This window comes from Parambassis ranga, chromosome 10, assembly GCF_900634625.1.
Source record: "Parambassis ranga chromosome 10, fParRan2.1, whole genome shotgun sequence".
Lineage (NCBI taxonomy): Eukaryota > Metazoa > Chordata > Actinopteri > Ambassidae > Parambassis > Parambassis ranga.
This window is the reverse complement of record NC_041031.1, coordinates 14,563,658-14,588,670: the sequence shown is the minus strand read 5'-3', so window position 1 is coordinate 14,588,670 and position 25,013 is coordinate 14,563,658. Positions and strand designations below refer to the sequence as shown.

Below are 25,013 nucleotides of genomic sequence, written 5' to 3'. Positions count from 1 at the left end.
TTGAATGAAAACTTGAAATAATGCTAATGTGAAAAACTTGTATTTTCTTCAAATAAAATATTTTAATAAAGGAATTTTAAAGGGATTTTTTATGGCTTCATGCATTCTGAAATTATGTTCGCTGTTAAATTTTTCCACCATAAATTTACAGTAATTTACTGGCTAATAATTGCATTACTTTCACAGTAATTTACCGGGGCGCCCTGTTTACTCCGATGTCCAGCGGTTGGAGGTGTTTTGTTAACCCTCCCGGGATTACAGCAAGCTCCAAATTCGTCTGATTCACCTGTTTTTTCTACACTGGTGGTGAGATGAGCTCGCATGGAGTCGCATATCAGCAGGGACGGTGATGCGTGGGAAAAAACCACCCAGTCTCTTCACATAAACCTCCCTGAGCAACTCTCCCATTTTCTCCTCGTCCATCCAGCCCCTTTGATTAATGACGACTCCTGCTGGAAACTTTTCTTTAGGCAGCGTCTTCCTCTTAAAAATCTGAGATGCTGCCAGCGTACGTAGTTTATGTATCACGTCCCTGTGTCTGGTACTCAACCCATACAAAAGGTGCACCAGATTGATAGGCGCACGGCCGACTTTTAAGAAAATTTTAGACTTTTAGGTGCGCCTTATAGTTGTGAAAATACGGTATTTTTACATTGTTACTGTAAAAGTAATGCAACTCATTGGCCAGTAATTTACTGTAAATGTACAATTTCAATAATACAGTTAAATATTGTACATTTGACTTTTTCATTGTGATTTCAACATACACAAACATGCTTTGAATTTTCTCCACAATAAATTAAAGTAAATTAAGTATATGTTACTTGTATGTCCAGCAAAGCTTCACGAAGAAAAATGGTTTTGAATTGAAGTGGGATTGCTGCTAACTGGGCTAATTTTTTTACTTTAGCTAACTACCCCCTATTCAGCCTGGTTACACAACAAAAGTGAATTGCTGCAATAATAGATTAAAATAACCTGTTAACATGCAGTCAGTCACCCTTTGTTTTTCCCCCTCTGTTAGGTCACATTTGCAGAGGACTACACACATTCCTCAGATTTGAACCATGTGTGCAACGAAAACTCTTCTGCTTGTGTTTTTATGTAACCATTAATGGAAATGCGTTCTGCAGTATTCATGCTGCTTCATTGTGAGGGTATAACCGAATTAAATTACAGGATTATTCTGATCTAGGCTACAAGAGGAAGATTATGCAGCAGAGTAACATTATGAATGTATTTTATATTCGCTGAAGTTCTTGGAGCCAGGTTTCAACACTTCACTGAATCCAGCACTTGCATTTCCAGAAGGAAACCAGCAGATCCGCTTTAATCCTATTATCACCCGGAGGTGATGATGTTTTAACAATGATTCAAAATGACAAGACATTGTTCCACTATTGTTATAGCTTGCGTTTCTTCTTATTAGTGGGCCAGTGCACTAGAATGGAGCCTAGAATGGAGCCTAATAACAGGAGGTGATGATGTTTTAACAGTGATTTAAAATGACAAGTTCATGATTAAAAAATTGCAGGTGAGTATTTTGTCTGTGCTTTTAAAACCCCTGCTTAATCTCCATTAATTCACATTAGTTTAAGGTCAACATCCATTTTTGACTTTCTTAATAATTTTTAAATAACTGATGAGAGAACAAGCTCAGGTAATTAATATCACTTACAGGATTCATCAGAAGATAAAGTCTGTCCAGCTGTGGTAGATCTGCATAGCCCAGCACACAGAGGCTGTAGGGTGGCCTTTATCAATGTGTGTATATAGACTCTAGCTGTGACATGATGTTGCGCATTAACATGTGAAACCAACACAAATCAGTGAATCTAAAAAACAAAGAAAGAATATGAACGCATTAGAATATAAAGGACCAAAAAATATATGCGTAATCTACTGCTACCATCAAATCTGAGCCTTTGTGACACAAAAAATATGACTGATAATCTTTTTTACTAATGAATATAGTCTACTACAGCTGCCTGGTGTGTTATGGAATTACACATAAATAACATGTCATGTCTCTGCAGTTTTAGGTCAGTGGTGATGTGTGGGGCTAAACTCCAGTGTACTCTACAGGTATAGACAACTCAAACCCTGTTAGGTGTTGGATAAGATTGACAAGAATACAACAGGAGTAAAAATGCTATTTTAGTTAGAAAAATGTGACAAGCTGATACAAAAACAAATCCTTCAGGAGATTATGTTTTGGCAAGTGTAGAGTAGATATATTAGAAAGTAGAAATATTCTAATACTATATTAAACATTTTGCTGGAGAGACAGCAGTAATGTTAAGGTCAATGCACTGTGGATTTCTTGCACAAGAGCATTCAGGCTGTTGCAGCTGCTCCTCCCGTCCAACAGGCGGCAGCGCTGCTGTTAGCAGCAGTAAACAGTCCACCGTGTTCAATAATCCAAGATGGCTGCGCCCTGAGAGATGCTGCTAACGGCGTGAAAGTACAGGACGACTGACAGGTAGGACAACGCCGAGGCTTATGTGCTTTTGTTCGAGTTTAATACGGTCCGGTTTAAAAAGTTTAATCATGTTTAAGCTGTTTGCGTCAGGTGTTGCTGTTAGCGGCGTCTGTATCATGTTACAGCTCAGTGTGACTGTGGGCACGAAGTGCTGCTGTTGTCGCTGTGCTTATCATTCACTTCTAAAGAAGTGGCTGACGGGTTTTCTAAGATAAAAGTGTAGTTTTCACCACATGGTTTGATTAACTGAAAAGATAAAGGAAAAGGAAACAATTAAAACCGTGCTTTAAATTAGTCAAAGCCCCACTGTTGCTAAAACATGTTGTACCAGTTGGGAGAACATCGGCGTCACTGAGTACTATGCTGCTAGTTATTGTCTTTCATTAAGTGGGGGCATTATTAGATAAATAGTAATAATCATAATACGTCAGGCTCAGTTGGAAATGCATGAAGGATTCTTGATTGTGAGATCAACAAGGAAGTATTGACATTAGAGACATTCATCTTTATTTAAGTGAATCTAGAGTGACATAAAACAAGGGCAGACCCACATGCAGCAATGGTCCCCTGTGGAGAGTAAAACTGGTGTTTACATGGCATTACCGACACACTCTTAATAAATAATAACTAAGCAGCAGCCACTGGTACTTTCACTCCTGCATATTTTGTGCTAAATATTTAATGTTCTAAGGAAGCACTTTTGCTTTTGAGGCAGAATGATATTGCTATATATATATATATCTTCTTTTTTATGTGTAAAACATTTAAGCTACAACACAGATTTTCAGAACTTCGTCAATCAGGAACTTCAGAGAAACACTGACTACACATTTAGCTTTATTCTTAACTAACCTGAACCTTAGAAGCATCAAAGGATTTTTAGTCTCTTTATGTTTTCCCAAATAAATCCATAAATTCACAGCGACTTTTCTTTGACTAGTCACAACAAAAAAGACATCCAGCTTTGCTTCAGCAGTTACTGCACTGCAATGCTGTGATTCATCGTACCTGGCTGATATACATCTTAAAACACAGTTTTTAGTCTTATGTTATAACCAAATCAAGAAGATAATTGGTTTTCCTAAACCTGCCTTTTGTCTGGACAAAGCTGTAACTTAGCAGTTTGAATGTTCCTACCTTGGTTTGTCACATGGGTGCAAAAGATATGAGCAGTTCAACACCAAAGAGTGTTATTTCACATCTTTCAATTTAGTTTTAATAATGTAATTAGTATTTAGATGAGAGAAAGTTAATATATCATACATTTTATGAGTCTAACTTTCTGCAGCTTTCTGCTTTTTTGACATAAAACTCTGGGGTCTGTGATTAATGACTGTAGCCGATCATTATGACGCTGATGAAGCACCTGTTGTTTTATCTCAGATAAGTTGTAGCCTTATTGATCCACCTATTGGGGAAAAAATTTAAGTAGACACTGCGGCACAGGTATCTTATTCAGATTAAGGTAGAATTAATCCTTAAAGAGCTTTACTCAAAAAGTAAACCTGCTCACCTGTGCAGTGTCAGCCCTGGCATCAGTACAGTACATCAGATTAGTGTCTCCACAGTATTTAAGAGAGCATTTTTTTCATGATAAAAGATTTCCAAGTCACAGTGTTGTGAAATAGCTGAGTCATTTTCTAACTGTAGCTGCTTCATGTGGAGTCCTTGTAGACGCAAGGACGGCTGATTCAGATGTGACCCCTATTAATTCTGGTTTCCATTTCTGGCATCACTAAGCATCCACCTGCTATATATGAATGCTACATGTCCAGCTGCAGCCATGAACTCAACCCAGGGGAACAGATCTGATTGGCCTCAGAGTTCAGAGTGTTTACAGTCACATTTTGGCTGCTGTCACACTTGGCTTGCAGTTGCTGAGCTGTAGTTCTGAAAAGTGAATTTTATAATGTCAGAGCCTTCTGTATTCACAAGTCACCTACAGATGGACATCATGCTTCTCCCAATTGTGTGTGTGTGTGTGTAATTATTCTCTGCTTTTCATCATCGCATTGCCTGCCTGTCATCCACAACATGAAATCTGACTGTATTATGAGCAGCAACCCCAACAAATCATGAATCCTGCTACATATTAATATAAAAACATACTCTGTGGCTCATTAGAACATTTGCACTTGAACTTATAATGTAACCTTGCATGTTTCTTGGCACAACACAGTGGTTTTGATTTGCTCTGTGCTCTCACACCAGAAAAAAACAACGGACAGCTATGTAGCCACAACATATAAAACTGCAAAATATATCGGTAAATAATGTGAAGTCAATGCTGTTTTTACTTCTCCACAACCGTCTCTGCTGTTCCCTGTTTATTGTTGTTGTTTGTTTAGTTTTATTCCAAGTACATGCAGTTTGTATCTCAGTCTGTGTTGCAGTTCAGAGATGATTGTGTGGGAGGAAAGTGTAATTCTAAGGAGACAGTAAAAAACAGTCTTCCTGGAACTTGATCTTGGGCAAGCAGAGATGAGCGTGACTGTCTGGGAGTTCTCACTATTGTAGTACAAAGTCCTGGTTGGAAGCCGAGCTGCACTGATGGTGTTTTAATTTTCACCTTTCAAAAGAACAGCATTAAACGGTGCAGAGGGCTGCTGCTGTCCTCATAAGCCTCGTTAGTCTTTGTGTGTTTGTGGGATTGCTAGGCACCTCATTACACTGCAGACATTTGCTCCAGTTTAGCCTCACAATTGGTGACACTGGACACTAATGTTTTCATCAGTTTGTTGTTGTGCTTGTTAACGCCGCCGTGCCAGCCAGTGAAGTTCTTCCACATAAAACCCAAAAGTAATTTCTATATGGCATGGTGCAGACAGTTTAGTATCCATCCAGGGTTTTGTCCATCACAGGCCCAGTAACACCAAGGGGAGCAGATATAATCACAGCAAGCCCTGTAGTCTGTAAATAAAGACTAACTAATGTCCCCACCTTGGCAGCTCTTTCCACCTAACTCCTTGTGAATCCAAATATGGGCAAAGCAGAGTGGAGCTTAAGATTTGTGAACATTTAAAATGGTCACACCCCTAAATTATACATAATGTGTGGTGATTTTTTTTCCTGGATGTCTGTGAGGATTGGCACACTTTCAAGTGGTCATTTGAAGGACTGCAGTTATTGAAATTTCCTTGTTTGACCTCACAGCCTGAGTTCATTATTTTGTTAATTAGGTGAGGTATTTAATTTATTGAGTCTTCACTGTTGAAACAGTCATCTACATCTTCTCATAGAATAGTCAGTAGTCGGAACAGATTTCTTGGCTTTGTGCGTTGAGGTGATGTTTTGCTGCTTTTTCTTGTAAAATTGAAATTGATGATATTTTACTTGGCTCACAAAACGGTTCAATTTAGAGATTCCTAGTTAAGAATATAACTTAATAATAATTATTTCTAAATTAGTTGCTAATGTTTACACTGTCTGGATATTCTTTGACTAAATCTAAGGAAACTACAACCAAAAGAGAGCGACGTCTACTGCACACAGACTGTATGTATTTGGCCATACAGTGTTACAGTTTTATGAGCCTTGAACCTGGTCACAGTTAAACACACATTCATTCCCGAGGTCTGCCAACCACAGTCTAATCTTTCACTGAGCAGCTTCACTGAGCAGCTGTGGGGTTAAGGACCTTGCTCAAGGGCACCTCACTGTTTATAATGAAGTTTGGACAAGTGCTGCTCCTATAAAGTGAACTACTGGCATTTAGTACACACAAACCTCACAACCTGCTTCTAATGCCTTTAGGTCACCTCTGTCCACAGATGGCTAGTGTTTTTCGCAAGATATTGACAACACTGAGGTAGATTTAATGGACCTTGTTTTCAAGTGTAAAATGTTCAGTGCACATGCTGCTAACAGTTTTTCAAGCAGGGAAATCTCACAGATGCTTATTAATACATATTTTTTTGACCCTGACCTCCGGGGAAGATGGAGGTCAGGGAGTGCTGTGCATCTGAAGACTGAAATAAGACTTTTAATGGTTTTGCATCTGACACATGCTGAACACTAACACGCTTTCACCCTGTTGCTGTGATAAATATTTTGAGAGTAAATGTCTGTCTGCACTTTAGGAACCTAAGCCATGTCTAAGATATGAATTTAAAGTTGTAATACTTTCATCAGAGTATTTCTCTTCACACATAGGTAAAGAAAAATATTTTTTACTCGCTGAAAATTGGATGTGAAGCAGCTCCCCCTGTTTGTTTAAACTTATTAGTTTAACCCTAATGAGTTCTAGTGTTACATCAGGCTGTTTGGTGTAAATTTCATTCATTACTGAAATTGTAGACGTAATGAGTTTATTTCTGAAATGTACTGCTTCCCTAGAAGAGCTTGGAGAGTTGAGACCTGCAGGGTCAGATTCAGGTTAAACCAGGTCATACGGTGTCCCTGTTTTCAGTCTTGAGGGATCATTCAGACTCTTCTTGAGTTCTTCGTTTTATTTGACTGGCCTTTAGCACTTGGCATTCAGCGATCGATAGCTTGAGGGCTGGAGTTTGATGGGATGAATACTAATGTAGTGGAGCAGCATTGGCATATGACTGGCTCTCTATAACTTTATATCTGACGTTATCTCTTAATCTTATCAAGAGTGTCCTGTGTGGCTCAGTGATTGATCACAGCCCAATACATTTATTCTGTATCGTCACTGCATTAGGCTCATTGATTACAGTTAATCTGTAGCTCCTAAATCATTGCATGGTGCCACCTAAACAGAAACCACATCCCGGAGTTCCCTGCAGCCACAGAAGATCACATCCTGCGCTGCTCATTGTGTTGTTAACAGAGGTTTGCTTGTGTTGTGTATTCAAGGACACCCACCATTTATTGTTCCCCTAATGATATTCAAACTTTTCTGCATAGATGTGCAAAAACATAAGATTGCTTTTATAATTGCACCTTTTTTTCTGTTAGCATTCAGGGACGTCAGCTTGTCTTCAGGGATTGTCATCTTAGCTGCAGGGTTGTGTAGTTCAGACAGCAGCTTAGACTCAATTGTACCACTTGGTGATTGTGACTTAATCTTTTGTGTTGTGTAAAATATGTAGGTGGGTGCTGCCACTAGATGGACCGCCAAACTAAGAGAATAAAGCAGATTGTCAGAGCTACTTTAAGTTATTTCAGAAGATAAGATCAGGGTTGCTCCCTTTTCTTTGGAATGTCACTAATCGTGGCTTCTGTTTGGAAAAGGACTCTGGTAGTTTTTATCTGTTTAAATACATGGAAACAAAATAATAATATTTTCTGTTAAGACTGAGTGATGAGACCAGAATAAGAATACTGCAGCTCCTGTCTGAGTATGACAAAATTAGCCCCTCAGGACAGGAAATATCAAGTAATGGATCACACATTTAAGGCCTAACCAAGGATAGAAGCTTGCTAGAGTAAATCTAATCTGTCAAGTCAGATCGTCCTAATTAGGGCTTGGAATTATCAGCTAGGCTGCAGATACCACATTATCCCAACACATGAGAAACGGTAAGAAAGTCAGAATAAATAGCAAAGAGAGCTGCAGCAGATCAAACATCTGGATTGTGGCATGAATGTAATCTTCAGCTGTCAATGATTTAATGCTTGTAGGAAATTATGATGATATATGTGCTGTTTGGCAGGTTCACCAACTACTGGTGTGTTTTCAAGCTAACATTAGCTAATTAGCTTTTAATACTGTGAAGCAGAGGCTGGTGAGAATGTAATTAATTGCCCTGTTCAGTCTAAAACCAAAGTACAGGAAGTATTAAGGGATTATCAAAGTTAATAAATTCATATAGCCTGTATGTCACAAAGATACATTCATTAGTTATAAAGACATTTTCCTCAAAAATACAAATGTCAGCTTAATGAAGGAAAAGACAGGGGAACACCAGCTTTGTAGTGTGTAATATTTCATGGATTAAGTTTTGACCTGCTCGTGCAGCTTCTAGAGATCAGACGTCTTGAGGATTCATCCCGAGGGCAGATTCTGCACCAAATGTCACAGCAGTCCTTTGAAGAGCTATCTGTTATTCAAACCAAAAATGATCTACCTCAGGGAAATTCAGACAATCTTCTGTGACATTTGATTTCATTATTTGTGCACCGTTAATGTCTGTACAGAATTTCATGGTCATCCACGTGATATCATGTGCCCGCTGTAGCCTTCAGTTTCGATTAAGTGGGCCTGTCTTGATCTCCACAACCCCAACAACAGAACCGCAGCAACATTCACTTCCCTGTGCTTAGTAACAAGTTCCTCCAACAGTGCGCTTGACTTGCACAGTATTCATAAAACCACAATGCCTCACACAGCTGTTCCATCACTGTTGGGCTGCTTTTTTATGAATTCAAAACCCTTTTCAAACTCTGCTTGTAGCTATATAGTTAATAAGATTTTGGGTGTGTTTTTGGTAATAAGCATTAAGGTGCATTACCAGCAGCCATATAGAAAGACATGCAAGAACATAAAGAAACACTATTGATTAAGAGGCTATGCATTATTTACACGATATTATCAAATGTTTTCTATTATCCTTCTTTATTAACATGCGATGGCGACTTCTTTCTAAACTCTAACATCATTGAATTTAAAATAATGTTGCTACTGAACTTTGGTGAGCACAAGTCAGCAATACAGGCTGTATTCCTCTGAGCATGAGATCCCAGAGGCCTACAGGGGTGGTTCAGAATGGGCAGGCGGAGTAGCTGCTGAGAATAATAAACCAACATGAAGGTAAAACCTGAAAAGCCTTGTTTTTCTGGTTAACACACACGCACTGTGCACTTAAATCAATGTTACAGTGTTCTCTGGACAAAATGTGCTTCCTTTTTTCACATGGCAACACAGAATCCGTGTTATTGGAAGATTTTTTTGGGTCAAATTAGCTCAGATACACAGACGATAAGGCAGATAATATGTAACAAAGGTTATTGATCCTGTGTCGTTGCAGGTACAAAGCCTGATCCCACTGAGAAATTCATTACTGTTCAGCTTTTATTTCATCAGACTGCAGCAAAGGGATATGAACGATATAAAGAGAGAAAGAAGATGTTATTTCCTCCAGGCTGATACAATATCAGTATCATTTATAATAAAACATGGTCTGGGACTTTCAAACCAACCGTTTAAATACCTTTTTGTCCATTTTTCAGGCATGTCATTTTATAGAGGATCAATATCTCTAACCCTGACACGTAGATAAATAAGAGAAGACTCACTGATGTTGGCTACAGCTTGGCTTGCCTCTGTAATGAAGACTAAACTGAACCTAATAGCCCAAACAACAAACAGTGGTGGGCTTCGGCAGCACAATTAAGCCCACATTTTTAATTGCAAACTGATTAATTTCTTTAATCAGAGGCGGCTTTATCCTTGAAATGCAGTCAGTTTTAATTATGTTGAAACACATAGCAGAAGCTGCTGTTACTGTTCTGTGACAACCTTCACAAAATTCCAGAGGTATAGTAATGGAATAAGTGATAAAATGTAATAAGCTTCTACACGCGGGGGATGCTCTCAGATTATCCTTCCACAATAGCATCTATGTAGGTTTGCCATTGTCATGGCAGGTGGGATATTTTCTCCAGCGTTCCTCCCGTGTGCTCAGTTTTATTGACATGTTTACCTCTGTCAGATGCTGTTTCCTTTCCTGACAGACAGCAGGGAAGCTTGAACAGTTCCAGATGCTCTTGGAAAAGCTGGATTTAGCATACGGATGTCATAATTGATTTATTAACCAAAACCATTCAAGTAATTACACACTTGATGTCAAATTCTAAGGAGGAAAGAGGCCAGGGGCCAGTGAACACACAATATAAAAAAATAAACAGACCATAACTCTTCTGACTTTGGAATAACGTCTCCTCAGTTTCAATGTTGGGTCAGGCATGTGTATTGTAACAGTTGTCAAGCTTTGCCCAGTTTTTGCTCCATCCTATCTTAGCTAGGAGACAGTTCCACTCGCCGCAGTCTTACACAGGTCAGGTGTGTGTCTGAACTTGTGTAACTGCTATCGCACACTGGGCAGGCGATATGCAGCTTCCAGAGTAACAGCCAGTAACATCATTGAACATTTTACATGTAAAAGAGGAAAAACACCCAATGGGTAAATTATTTACATTTTCACATGCCTGATTTAGCCCTGGGCTGTAATTGGTGTATCAGCGTCCTAAGGGATTTACTGTAAGCAAAGAAAATGAATTTAACTCGACAAAATCTGACGTTTGTTGTGGTTTTTGCTCTATTACGGTTTACCTCACCTTCCTCTTATTAGGAGGTAATTTAAATGCTGGTTGCTGGTATGTCATTTATCAAGCATGTTTTAACAAAGTGTTTTCATGCTGGAACTCCACACGGCCAAACAAATTGGTCTTTCTGTGTTCTCCTTGTTATCACACAAACACTGTTGCCAGTAATTGCTGTAGGAATGTAATATTCAGCCTAAAGAGCAGCTCAAAATTGCGTCTGTTTCTTTCAAATTACTGTGGATTTGATTTGATTATTCACAGGCAAACATTACTCCAGCTCTGATTGAGGCTTTTTTGTACAGCCTTGAACCCTGTTTTCAGCTGCTGCACCATTTAATGCTGCTTTATTCCTTGAACCTAATGTAAATTCAGCTCTGTGAAACACGCTGTCAGTGCAGTTGTGTTGCCCTATGTAGGTCAATTCTTCTTCAGTGTTCTCAGCTTGGCCGTGTGATGAGTGATTTCATTTTTTTCGAGAGAACTGCAGTTTTATTATTCATACTCCAACAGAGATTGGGGTTGTGGTGCATTAAACCATGACGTTGTCATTTCCCCACTTGCAGAACTGTTATTCCCTTTGGTCCAAATTGGAATTAAACCCAACATTTGAGGTTGAACTCTTTTTTTTCCTTGCCGTTACAAAACTAGTTAAGCCTCCTCTCCCTGGACATCAGTATGTCATTTTATTGGCTGATATTTTTTGTAGCATCTTCCACCTCTAAACTGCTGTTTAGCTTAGCTGGCTACTTCCGGATGGGTTTCTCTGTCATTGAGTGGCTTTTCCCACTTTAGAGTTAATGCATTTTGAGTTTTTGCATTTCCAACTGGCTCAATTGATCTGACGTTTTTTTTTCTACAATGAAGTAGCTGAACACATTAGGTGAGTAGCGTGAAATTGACCTCTGAAAAGCAGCAGTATATGTGAGATACATTGTAAAGAGAGCTACTGAGGAAATCCAGGCTAAATGAATTCTATTTGGAACTCTTTCTGCGGTATACGTATCACCTTAATGCCCTTACAAATATTGCCTCATGGTGGTTGCACTTTAACGGCTGCTGGATAATCAGCAGTCCAGATAGAATCACAACTTTTCTTGGGAGTAGCTTCCCCCTGTTTGTTGCTGTAAAGCAGCATGAGGTACCATCTATCTTTCTGGTACTGTCTGTTGATCTAATTGGATACCCTCTGTTGCCTACGATGAATCATTGCTGGACCTCTTCTCTTCCCTCAAGTACTTATTTTTATTGAATGCAGGGTTACCCTGAATCAGAAGACTCCAACTAAAAACTAGTATTTGTCCCTTGGCTCTAGTCATTGATCTCTCTTCTTTCCTTGTTTTTTTACAGCTGTGTCAGTATCACTTTTATTTTAGCAGAGGATTACAGACCTGCTTTTATGTCCTCTGCTTCCCCAGAGAAAGGCCAGGAGATCAGGCTATTCTTTCCACTCCACTAATTGACTCCTAATTTGGCAAATGCATTTTAAGGTGGGAAAGCCGACCCCACTTTGTGTTCACATACACAGATGGCACTTTCAGCCTTTCCTCTGTGTTGCTATCGTTACCCATCTCTCCTCTGCCCTTGACTCTTGACCTCTACTGATGCAGAAGAAGCTCCGCTGCAGCTCAGATAATTCAGTGGTGGCAGATTTCTAACAGTGTTGAGGAGATGGAGGCATTTTGGCATGCACTGCAGGATTTTTTTTAGAGAGAAGTTTTAAACCCTGCTAGTTCTCAGGCTCTTGAACACGGTGAGCAGATCCACACTGCAAACACCTGCAGGACAGTGGCTCTTGCTGAGCCGATCGAAGACAAAGATTTTTTTTAATTACTCTCCCGCTGCAGACTGGAAAAGCATGGGTTTTGCCTATGGGTATCCATATCGACTTGGGTGTATGATATTTTATGAGCTTGTCTTGAAAGTGATTTGTTGCAGTTGTGTATGCTCCAAAGTGTAATTTGTTTGGTTTTCTTGTGTGTTTTCAGTGGCAAATTTAAAGGCACACCAGGATGTCAAAGATTTCCAAGGCAGCCAAGGCTGTGAAAAAACTGGATATGCCCAATGTCATCCGGGCTATCGTGAGGTCAGGACAAGCCACCCCCGGACCCCCACTAGGCCCCATCCTGGGACAGGTAAAATTACTTAATTACTCACAATTCCTCTTCTTGCTCCATCTCTTCACCGTTGAGTATTCACAGGTCTTAAATTAATCATAAGAGCAGGGCTTCATTTCATAAATTGACTTGCTGCATACAGCTCTTATTAACCCAAAGGCCACCTGCTCCCTTCTCTTTCCTCTGCCATTCATGTAGTTGCCTGTCTCCCCTTACTCAACTCCATCGTATATGCCCACCTCCACCTCCTTCCATATCCCCTATTCATATTTCCATTCTCATTCTAGTCGCACAGCTCCATTGTGCAGGTGGGTGCCACACACTGCCTCAGTCTGCAACTATTTCCTCACAGTTTCCAGGCCAGAGACACTAACACCTCCATCCACAGCAGCTGTCCATACACATTAGCTTCACTCTTTACAAGCCAGTTGATGAAATGGGATTCAGCCTGTGAAGGTTTTGTTTTAAATTCTTGTATACTTCTTTCTGCTCCAATTGCTCCAGGGAGACAGCTGAGGTTGTCTTGTTTTTTATTGCTCAGGGATGCACCACTACAACTTTTTTTAGCATTGATGCCAATTTTAGCTAGACACATTTATGTATTGGCCTGGTACAATAATAAAATAAGTCACCAGTCCTCAAGCAATGAACAAAGTGGAGTGAGAGGGTACGAATGGCAGACTGATTTGTTGTTGGCTATAAATAACATCAGACCTTTAGCTTCTCAGTGCTCTCTTCATTAACCTTGTCTTTGTTACGTTTCACACAACTATATTGTTCTAAATCTTTCCTGTAAAACTTATATTTTATTTTACACTGTAAAGTCACCATCTGCTGCTGTGGTAATGGTTATTCAGCTATTAAAGTTTGATTGTCCTTTGTGAGCTTGAATCAAAGCAGGCCTGCAGCTCGTTCTGTAGATACAAATGATCCTGTTAGCCTCTTTAATGGGCGGTACTCATCAGCTCTGGACGCTGTTGCACACTTTGAAACCAGATCAATTCTCGCAGTTAATCCATCTCTGCGACATAATGACTACTCTCAGACAGGAGAATGGAAAAGTATACAAAAATGCCAGAATAGGCAGCTATACTTGATCAATAATGTCAGAAAAGTGCAAATGTTGCAGTGTCAGGAAGGAGTTTAATCATTTAAAAACATTAAAACTTTTTTTGCCTGACATTAACAGTAACTCTGACATGGCTCTAGGCTTCTGTTCAAAGTTATGTATTCTGCTGTCGCCAGCTGCATGAAATCTGTTCATGGAATCTGACAGAATGAGACTTAAACTGAATGGTGTTCAAGACATTTTAAACACATTTCAAAATGAATGTTTTGAACCTGAAATTGAAGAGCTGTTTGTTCAATAGGCCAACCCCCCACAGAAACAGTTTTTGTACACTATGTTTGACATGTTTTGTGTCTAGATGTCTTCTTTGTCCAACAAATACTGCCTCATTTATGAAATGTTATGTCGTAGCTTTGGAGATGACACTTGTTGGATGGATTTAATTGTGCAGATCTGCCTTAAAGATCCATAACCACAAATGACTTGCACAGACTGCAGCTGTATATAACTCTGTGAAACACACGAGTGTCTTTGATAGATTGTTCATCAAGGCATCTTTCCAGCCTTTAAGCTATTTTTCTGTGATTTAGTCTAATCAGCACCTTGTAAGAAAATACTGTCACCTTCAGTTTTGTTTTAAGATGAATGTGAAGATGACTTTTTAATGCACATATTTTCCCTTAAAAGATGGCGAGAATAGTTTACCTCTTTGTTGCGAGTGAACTCCTCAGTAGCTTGTTTTGTTTTCTGTGAAGAGGTTGGTTGATTGGTTGAAGGTATCCCATGCCAGATGATGCCTGACAGATCTGCTCATCTGTATTCCTTTGAGAGTGACTGTCCTCTCCAAACAGTTTCCCATGGTAACTTTCCAGATGCTGCATCAGGCTTCTAACCTGCAACTTCATGGTTCAGTCTTACCACTATATGACAGTGTTGGTGATTGACAGGGTATCTATCATTTAATGGATGAATATTATGCTGTAAATCATCTGCTTCCTCTAAGTGTACTTTTTTTCTCAAGAAAGTTGAATTTTTTTTGGTCCCTTTTCTTTTCAGGAAAAATACAGTGAGCAGTACAGTAATGTTTCCTGCTGCTGAAACGCATCTAGTCTTTCTATCCAACAATAAAGTGGAGGGTCCATGCTTTGATCTCATCCCTCATTCCTGTTCAAAAATACAGCAGCCAGAATTGAAGTGCTGCCAAGTCCGTAATAACCCAATTTTACCGTCTCTGCACTGTTTACTAGTTAGATGTATAATTGATTTTAAGATTTTTACTGATCACATTTAAGGCCCTGCTAAATTTTCCCTTGCCTTTAGCTACACTCTAACTTCCCTCTGAGACACAGCCGAGTATCAGGAAACTGTCACTCTGCTGTAAAGGTCATTGAGTTTTCCTGTTTGGCACATTTATAGCAGTTTGTCATAGATCATAGATTCATTGAAAATTAATTTTGCAGAACACGAGGCATTGTACACCATACAAATCATATGCACCTGACCAATATTCACAGAAACTGAGATCAATAGTATGTTTTTTGGACAAACCCCCCCTTATCTCTCACGTTATGTAAGCCAGAGTGACATGAGTGCTGATATGTCGACATCAGTGTAAGTATGTTGTATTTTTGGCTGTTCGTTCCTTTCCCAATTGAACTTTTGAAGAAGCTGAGTTTTGTGACAACTTAAGATAACACACAAACTAACAATAGTGGTTAGCTTACCAGCTGCAGTATGTTTTTACTTCCTGTCTGCATTTATGTTGTCTGTCATCTTATTAAATATTCAACAAGCCCCGTTTCCCAAAGTTAGTATGTTTTGTAAAATAAATAGTTAAATACAATGCAATAGTGTATATTAAAGCCACACTCTCACTTGTTTTCTGTCTCAGCAATCATAAAAATATTCAGTCCAGAGAAACTTCTACACTCAAGGTACATGGCTGAATACCAGTATTAGACACAGGTTGCACTGCAGTAAAAACAGACACAATTCTGCAATGGAATTCCCTGCACAGGCTCCTCTCAAGCTTTTCTCAGTGAACACAGTTTATCAGATCAGACTTTAATAATCAAATAAAAAAAAACAGAGCTGTCTTCTCCGGGCCTGAGCTAATTTAAAGGGGCAACTCAAAATCAAATGTTCATATTTGTCCTGTGGGGGACGATCCAGCTTGTTATAAGCACACGTTTCAGCAAGACAATGCCACATCATGTTTAGCTCATATTATGCAGCCTGTCTCGGTAGTAAAAGTGGTAATGTTGTCAGCCTGTAGTCGTGGTTAAACTTTTGAGCAGCTGAAATCGTATATCAAGCATGAACAAGAAATGTTTCACTTTCATAGCCACAGCAGTTGGTGGCCTCGAGTCCCCAAATGTGTCCAGAGTGTTGCTAAAAGAAGAGGTGATGCAACGCAGTGGTAAAAAATGCTTTAAAAATTTGAAACGTCTTGGTGGGATCAAATTGAAAACGTGCATGTATTTGTCTGCAATCTGATATGGATATGCTGCCTTTATACTGTTTTTACTAAAATATAGGGGTTATACAAACTCTTTTTTAAACTCGTATTATTTGATTGCAGGTTTTTTAGTATGTCTACACTGAGGTTTTGGTACTCTTTACTGTTCCCTTTAACTCGGACCAGTGTCCAATAATCACAATGGTTTGTCAGCCATTTGTTTTATTCCTTCTGTTTTTAAATTTCTGCTCAGGTAAATGTCACTCCTGTATTAGTATGCATTAGCCTCCACTATTGCATTGCATATCATAAGAGTCTCGGATTCTTTTGCATCATTTTTCATTTCTCACAGAGTGTACTTTGAAGTTCTTTCCAAAAGCGTTGGTGCTGATGGTGTGTGCTATGATGAATGATTTAGACATCTGTCTGTTAAATGTAGCTCTTTCTGCCAGGATCGGTGCATGTGAGCGCATAGGCATTCTGTAGCTGTCGCCGAGTCAGGGGTAATGAGGTGAGATGGGTTGTAACCAAGTGCTCAACCAAGCAAAACAAAACCATATGTTTGTCTAAAGGTGCCTCCTTTTGTACTGTTTGGGATGTCATTGTTGGGGTGCCGTGTTGTGTGTGTTTGTGCGCAATCAATTTCACAATGCGTATAGCAATCTGTATATAAATGGCAGTCGGCAGCAGCCCTGCTTTAGGCAGTGGCCCCAGCCCTTTAATCTTGGCCAGCCTATCCTCCTCACTTTTTTTCCTAGTCTCTGACTAACCACCCTTGACAGGGGAAGTGCAGAGAGGTAGGCTGCCTGTCGGCTGCGGGGCAAATTTGAACAAACGAGAGAAATAAAAGAAGGAATGGAAGACAAAAAAGGGAAACTGACAGCTTTGGTACACGAGAATAATTACAGGCTGGAGTGAAATTAGCACAAGCAAATGGAGTGGAAGAATAGAGAACACTGGAGAGGGTGGCAGAAGAAGAAAGAAAATAGGAGAGCAGCTCATGTACTTTCTTCAGGAGCAGGTTATGAGAGTCGGTGGGAGCTGAGGGAGAATGCTGAGCATTGTATCTAGAGCCTAACAGGTGTAACAAATTCTAGGAGGTAGTCATTTGCCGAGGCTGCTGCCTATGCAGTCACTGCTTTTAGTATAATAGAAATATGAGAAGTTGCCCAACAGGGAGTGCATCCAGAATGCATGTGTTTGAAATGTAGAGTGAGCAGAGGAGAAAGAGATGAAAGTAAGCGGGTAGGCGGGTTTTGGATGCTGTCTACTACACTGCTTATCCCTCTGTGGTTTTTCCTTAAAAGTCTCTGAACCCGAAGTGAAATTCCCCACAGTAACTCCAAATGAATGCCTTTTAGTGGTGGAGAGTGTACTGTGGCCTTAATACATTCTGTAAATACAGCCTGTTAATCGAGCATCGAGAATGAGCATTCGCATTTTGACAAATTGCCTCAATTTCAATTAATAGGGCCATTTAAGCTCAGAGGACAGGCTGACGGGTGCATTCATAGTCTCTGTGAGCAAAGAGCCGGTTTGGTCTGAAAAAAACCTCTCACACACTTACAACAACTCTTGACATGCGCACCCCATCACATGAAGGCTTCTCTCTCGTTCAGCTTTAAAGGCAGACAACACGACAGCACTCAAGGATTACTGTGTGAGGATCCGAGTTGATGGGGCTGCTGGCATAATTGTGATAAATGACGGCCTTTCGTCAGAGTGCCGCTCCGTGGAGCAAAGAGCATGCTTTTTCCCCCTCTGAATCTATGGGGAGCCTCCCATTCATTTTACCAGTTCTGCATGAGAAAAACATGCAGTTTCCTGTGACTCTGCAATGAGAGGTGATTGACTTTAATTTAGGAGGTTTTGCAGGAATGAGGCAGTTATTTGTCCCTAAGGCATCTTGGCCTTGAATAATTTGGACTGACGCCTCGTGTTTTTTCCTGTGTGTGGGTGACAGGCTGCCAGTATAGCTCCTACGTAATAGCCGATGAACTGTCAACACTGGGCAAGTATGAAACATTTTATTAGTTTGCACTCTGTCCTGGGGGTGCAGCAGACAACAGCTGTGGAATGACTTCACACTATACACATGGCATATGTCTAAATTCCACATGGTACACTTCATGTGTGTGCATCTTGACACCCCAGAGGTTCGTAGCTCAATGAGGAAACAAGGCACTTGAATGTACTGTACATCCTCTATGACTGCTGCTCTGACACATAATCCCATCACACCCAAATGTGACTGAAAGCATCAGTGAAAAAAGATATTTGAAAGTTGGACAGGACTTTTTGAAATGCTGAGTCTCACTTCTGGTACGTCTATTACTAAACTTACTCACTGGAGCAGTTGGTGTAATATAATTTGCAAGGCACCTGGATTGTTGTGAGATTATAACACTAATCTATCTATCGAGCCAGGCTTCAAGCTATGTGAGATGGTAGCCCTTTTCACACATGATGTCCAGTTAAAGTCTAGGAAATCAGGTCCAGACATTGTTTCCCATTGTGGGTGGCTGTCTGTGTCTGATGTGCTGTGGCTGCTCCAAGTGAGCAGAGCCTCCTCAGCAGAGCATAGAGCAGGACAAGTAAAACAACCCATCGGGAAAAGGGGCTTATTTGCATTATATTGAATTTACATGTATTTGAATGTATCTACAATATGAAAAAAAATATACAGGCCAGGAAGGAATAGTATGTGTTTTTCCTTCAATGTAATGCATGCACATTGCTATGAATGCACAGTAGCATTAGTGTGTGTGTGTTCACACAACGACTGAATTGGACATTACTTGAATTTAGTGCTAGGGAACCACTGACAGATTGTGCCTTCCTAGTACTGACAGTGACTGACAGATAGTTTGAAAGTGCTTTGTTTTTCCAAACTGTTTCCTAGTGTGTGAAGCAGTTCTCTCTCACAACCACCCCTCACATGGTTCTGTATAACCACCTGGTGTGTCAGGTTAGGCAAGTAGTGCACTTGCATGATGATGGCAACATTTGACTGCCTGATCTACAGTGCTAGCTGCTGCATTTTGCAGGACCTGCTTATAAACAATGGCTTCTATCCAACAAATCGAAACTTGGTTGGTGGTTTCTCTCCTGCCATCATTTAGTCTAAATGGTGACCAGTGTAAATGAGAAAATCTATTATTATTTCACTTTCTGACAGACTGGTGTTTTCAGTGCACTACACACAGGGGCAAATTCAAAAGTACAACTTAAGACAGTAAAACGTTAACAGAAACACAGATGACAACAAAACTTGATTTTTTTTAAATGCCTTTTAAACTGTAAAGGGATTACTTGGTGTTTGTAAACAGTGTATTGAAATAGATCTCTACAATAGTGTGTGCGTTACGGTAGCAGAATGCCTGATTGATACGTTTGTCTGTTGTTTATTTTACACCTTTCTGAAGACATACAGTTGCAGGCTACCATAGATAACATTGTCAGCACAACACACAGGCCTCATTTCTTCTACTAGCTCACCACACCGCTTTGTGTACGTCCAGTGAAATTGCAGCTTTTTTTATATTTAAAATTATACTATTGAGTTCGCAAAAGATATGTGAATAAATTCATATTTTTTTTACAAAAAAATGCTAAATACTGGTAGGGACTACATATTTTGTCTCCCTGAAATATTGGTTGTGACATGTCCCTATGGTCCAAATGCAAACCTACGCCCTTGGGGGAGAGACTGTGTTTTTCACAGTTGGCATCTTGAGCTGTGCACATTTGTAGCAGACCATATTTGTAGTTAACTCATTTCTAGGTTACCAGTGTTTAGATTTTAGTAACTTAAAAAGACACCATCAGACAAGCATCACTAGACTGGCAGCAATGGTCGGCCATGGGGCTCATTAGTCTGCAGGTTTTCACTCTAATCAAACAGCACCATGACTGATTCCCCTGTTTAACATTTTCTGCCAGACAAGAGTAACATCAGTCAGTGTTCCATTTAGATGGAAGGAAAATCTGGCACCATTGCTCAACCTTGGTGCGGAAAAATCTAAAAGGGAGGTCATGGTTTCATTAAAAAGATAGGGTACATGGAAAAACCATCTTTCTGCTACGCTAAGTATTTTTTTTTACTTTGCACCTTTCATTTGCATTTTTATATTGTGAAAAACTGTGTAATAGTACTTCTCCACACATCTAAAAATCTAATAAGGGAACATCACCTGGGGTCGTGAGTAGACTTTGATTTAAAGGGTCACTGGGTTAGACTCTACATTAAAATAATGAAGCACAATGTGTGGAGTGTGGTTTACTCGTAAATGGGTTTCTGAATCTTGGCTTCGTGGTAGTGAAGGGAAAAAAATGAATCATCACTTCTCTGTATTAAGATTTTCTCTGTAAATGTTCCCTGTAAAATGACAGAGAAAATGTGAGCTGAAAGGTAACACTGTCTAACACTCTTAATGGCAGAAGAGTGTTCTAGTTTTTCCCCAAATCATTAAAAAGAACTGAAATTATCCTGAAAATTGTGTTTGCTAGCACTACACACACATACAGCATGGATTTGGCATTAAATATTTACCAAGAAATCTGAGTTAAAAGTTATAAATGTTATAAGAAACAACTCTTACAAGGACAGAATCGACAAACTGTGGCTGATAAGGCATTTAAGCCCAGATTCAACAACAATGAACACTATCGGACTTCAACATACATTTCTGGAATAACTCTTCACACTGACAGTTGTGTTCACAGTGTCGACTTATAAAAATACACCCCCACAAATCACAGCAATGTATTTTGAGTTATTCTTAGCACAACAAAATGTGCAGAAAGCCAAGCTTGCCAAATGAATTTTCACCACTCTGCAATATAGCCACCGCTGTTGTACTGAAATTCAATGCGAGTTATCTGTTTGGATGTGATACTGGCTCTGCTGGTCCGAGTTCTGATGTGCATACATGCATTTGTGCATGCGTGCCATGTTCAGAATGATTCTCTAGAGTTCGTGGGAGATGAAAGAAGGTCCTAAAGGTGCGGCCGTGGGCTCCAGACTGACATGGGAGAGTGTGTGGCTCTGGGAACGGGTTAGTGTGTGATAATGAGAGGGAGGCGCTTTCCCCTGGGCCTGGCCCTCCCCTTGCTCTGAACTCTGGCTTGGCAAGGTCGAGCCTCCTGGTTCTGCTCCAGCCGCAGTTCCAGTTCCTGCAGCACCACGTTCCTGCTTGTGTTTCTCCCAGGCTGAGCTCAGCTTCACGGCCAGAGCCAGCAGGTTCTTCCCCAGAAACACAGTGGACACACGGGGGTCCCTATACCACAGCATGCCTGTGCCCCTCAGGGCCAGGGTGAAGATGTTGATGGTGACCAAGCTGAGCCAAGGGTACAAAGCTTCCTTACGGGGTCCTCTCTGTCCAGGCAAACCAGTAGCCCCCAGCTCTGTGAGGGCCACACATGGCAGCAGCAACAGGAGGGCATAGCAGTAAAAGAAGACCAGACCCTCCGCCCAGATGGGTAGCCTCTGCTCTATAACCCCTCCAGTCCCTGCGGTGGACCCTCCCTGGGTTTCCCACAGGCCTGCCTGCAGGTCCAGCACATCCAGCAGGTCGACCACCACCCACAGAAGCCTGCCCCGTACCTCCTGTTTCCTGCGCTGTGGAGTCATGTGGTCAGCTCCTGTCAGGATGAGAAACAGGGATGGCAGGCAGATGGACAACAGCAGCGTCAAGGTCTTTCTGGCCAGCGGGTCGGGCGGCCGGCGCTCTTGCCTGTAGTTATGGCAGACAAAGAAGAGCTTAAGCTGGAGCAGGGATAGGAACAGGAACCAAAGGGCGTTGGCAAACCCCCGCCGTGGTGACCGGGCCTCAGACACCACGCCAGCTGAGACGAAGCGCAGTGCGAGCAGAAAGCCCACATCCCCGAGCAGCACTGCCACACACTGCCACACGCTAGGTCCTGAAACACCACGAGCTCCCAGCATGCTCTGCTCCAGCAAGTACAGGTCCACCACTGCCATTGTACTCACTGTGACCAGGGTTGATACGCACACCTGGGGCGTGGGCACCATGCCTGAAAGAAACATACACAAAGTTGCAGAGTGGGAAATCTGTTACATCCACAGAATTCACTCCATACTCCATCTGTCCACATGAAAGCTGACAAATCTGCAGGACATTTTTGTTTTTTCACAAGCACATGTGAAATAGTTTGGTGCTTGTTGCTATAGTTAGACATTAGCTGCAGTAAGCACCCTTCATCTTCGGCCAGAGAAACGCCTACCCTGGATGCTCAGTCTTGGAAGCCTATTAAATTGTTTTTGTGTTTTTTTTTCCCTCAGTTGCTCTTTGATTTAAATAGTTTTCATTTTCTATAAAGGTCCTAACATTGCTTCTTTTCGTTTCAAAGATTTTCCTTAAGTTCTCTGCTGTTACTTTTTCTGCTTATTGTTTCTCTTTTTTCCTCTTGGTTTATTCATTATTAATTAATTGCATTCAGGCGCAGCTAGGTGCCCTGTCAAAGCCTTTTCTTTGTCTCTATAGTGTGCCGTGTTTGTTCTCATACTGCGCTGCAGCCTTTAATCATCCCAAATTCCCCTTCTCATTTCAGATGAATATTGATAACTTGCTATTTGTTTAGAGATGCGTTTGATTTGTTGCTTCTCTGTGTACACACTGTGCACGTCCGGGTGAGTGCACACAGGCAATACTAATGTAAGGCTTCATGTAAGTTTGTCACAGCTCATATCTCGGCCAAAGACAACATAAAACTCTGTATTGATCTCAGTGTGACAAATGATCATTGACTTTACAGTGTAATCGAACCAACGTCTCTTTATCGTATTTAGCTGAAAAGCTCAGCACAGACCACTGGACCGCCTGTTATCTGCTCAGCAGCACTCGGGGGTGTCAACCCCTCAAATGGATCAATGACATTATAATATAAAATCATTACCAGCTCAGACGTGTCCTAACAGCAACAGTTGAGCGTGATCGAGCGAGAGATTGTCAGAGTGATTGCGGCCTCTGAGAAAAGTCTGCCAGTGAAAAATGTGTATTGATATCTTGCCGATAGAAGACGCATCACTTCCCACACTGTAAGACTAACAGAAGCTCTGCCATCCCCTCAGAGCTGTCTGAATCACTGAAAGGGGGTTGAGGAACTCTGCTGGATAAAAAAAAAAAAAGAGGAGGGTTCGAGATACTGGGTATGTGTTGGGAGGGGGGAAATGAGAAAAGGACTGCAAGTGAAAGATTAATAGGCCTTTTGGCTGTCTACATGCCTAATAAAGTGTTACTGCATGATAGTAATAGTTCATAAATAAGCTCAGGGGAGAGGGTGAAGTGATGAAGGAGAAGAGACTCAAAAGCAGATAGAAAGTGACTTCCAGCCACTTATATGAAGACATACATTTCATATGCCAGCTTGGCCTGGATGAATCCAAATGTATTCATCACTGGGTGTACTGAATAATTTTAGACATTAAGGGTTTGTTCTAAAACAGATAAATCAAAGAGATGAGGAAAAGAACGATCTCGACTGGATAATCTGCTCTGAGGCATGGTGGGAGGACAGGCGTGGATCATGCCAGCCGGCATTCATAATATCTGATTGTCTGCGAAGCCTTTTGTCTCACTGCACACCACAACTTGATTATCATTCCCTCAAAATTGAATGAATTTCACCAAGCCGCAGATTGAGAGGATATTGGAATTTAAATTTGTCTTTTCTTTCTTGGGGAACAACCCCAGCCTGCAGGGGAGGAGAGAGGCAGGGGTGGGGGTGGGGTGGAGTGAACAAGTTTACAGCCACTGTTGCAGCTGGCTTTGAGGTCGTGCCTCTTAAGTAATTCCACCTGCGCCTTAAATTTCACCCTGGATATCTCCCTGTCAGCCTGTGTTTGTGTTTTGACTCCCTGTCAGCACCGTGTAATTTATTCTGTTGTGAGTGAGGGACCAGGATGACAGCCCGTGTGTCCACTCTGCTCATCAATAATGACCAAATTCATCATTCTGCTGTCCGGGGAGTGACACAGATGTTGACAAGGTGAGGCAACCTATTTCACTGTTACATGAGTAATGGCACATAATAGTGAAACCGGTAAATGATTTAACACTGAATGAAATCCATTTTTTTTTTCCAATTTGATCCACTTCTTTTCTCCCTCATGTGTGGCACACCATGTGCACCAAGTAATCATCCAGAATGGTTTTTTTAATCTGTCCTGCACACTGACAGAGATAAAGCAGAGGGGTGGGGTTGCCACCTGCATTCGTTTTTCTATTAATAAAGGGTGATTCCCAGGTGAACGCAAATCCTTGTAGAGCACAGATTAATTTGTCTACACCTGCGGTTTATCTCCACCCTCACAGAGCTTCAAATTGCATCAAAGACAAGTTATCACAAATGCACACTGTGTGCAAACTAATTCATTAACAGAGTCAGAGGTGTGCAAACCCAGATTATGCCGGATTAATCCCTCTCTCCAGCCATATGACTAAAACATCTGTTGATATTTCAGGTAACAGCCTGAGTTTTGTTGCAGTTCGTCTCTTTACTCTGAAATTGTAGTCGTTACAAGCTGCATGCCATTTTTTTTAGTAATTTAACAATCTTCTCTGCAACACCTGTTTTATAACGGCCCTATTAACATCAGGTATTGTGGCTTTATCCGTGCATGGCTGCTGTAGTAAA

At 40.8% G+C, this 25,013-nt stretch overlaps 2 protein-coding genes across 2 annotated transcripts in view; one reads left to right on the top strand and one right to left on the bottom strand.

Moving 5' to 3' along the window:
* The first annotated feature begins 2,368 nt into the window (after window positions 1–2,368).
* The window catches only part of mrpl11 (mitochondrial ribosomal protein L11), a 36,007-nt gene continuing 13,362 nt past the window's right edge, over window positions 2,369–25,013 (top strand). The window contains exons 1-2 of the mRNA XM_028416410.1: window positions 2,369–2,482; window positions 12,700–12,846. Coding sequence (XP_028272211.1) covers window positions 12,724–12,846 — 123 coding nt within the window. The 5' untranslated portion in view covers window positions 2,369–2,482; window positions 12,700–12,723. The remainder of the gene's footprint in view (window positions 2,483–12,699; window positions 12,847–25,013) is intronic.
* Window positions 21,325–22,389, bottom strand: tmem265 (transmembrane protein 265). Its single transcript, XM_028416408.1, has one exon. It carries the CDS (start codon window positions 22,387–22,389, stop codon window positions 21,325–21,327), a length of 1,065 nt encoding a protein of 354 aa, XP_028272209.1.

Excerpts from the sequence above, each read along its gene's own strand:
- tmem265 (XM_028416408.1), bottom strand. The coding sequence starts at position 22,389 with ATGGTGCCCACGCCCCAGGTGTGCGTATCAACCCTGGTCACAGTGAGT.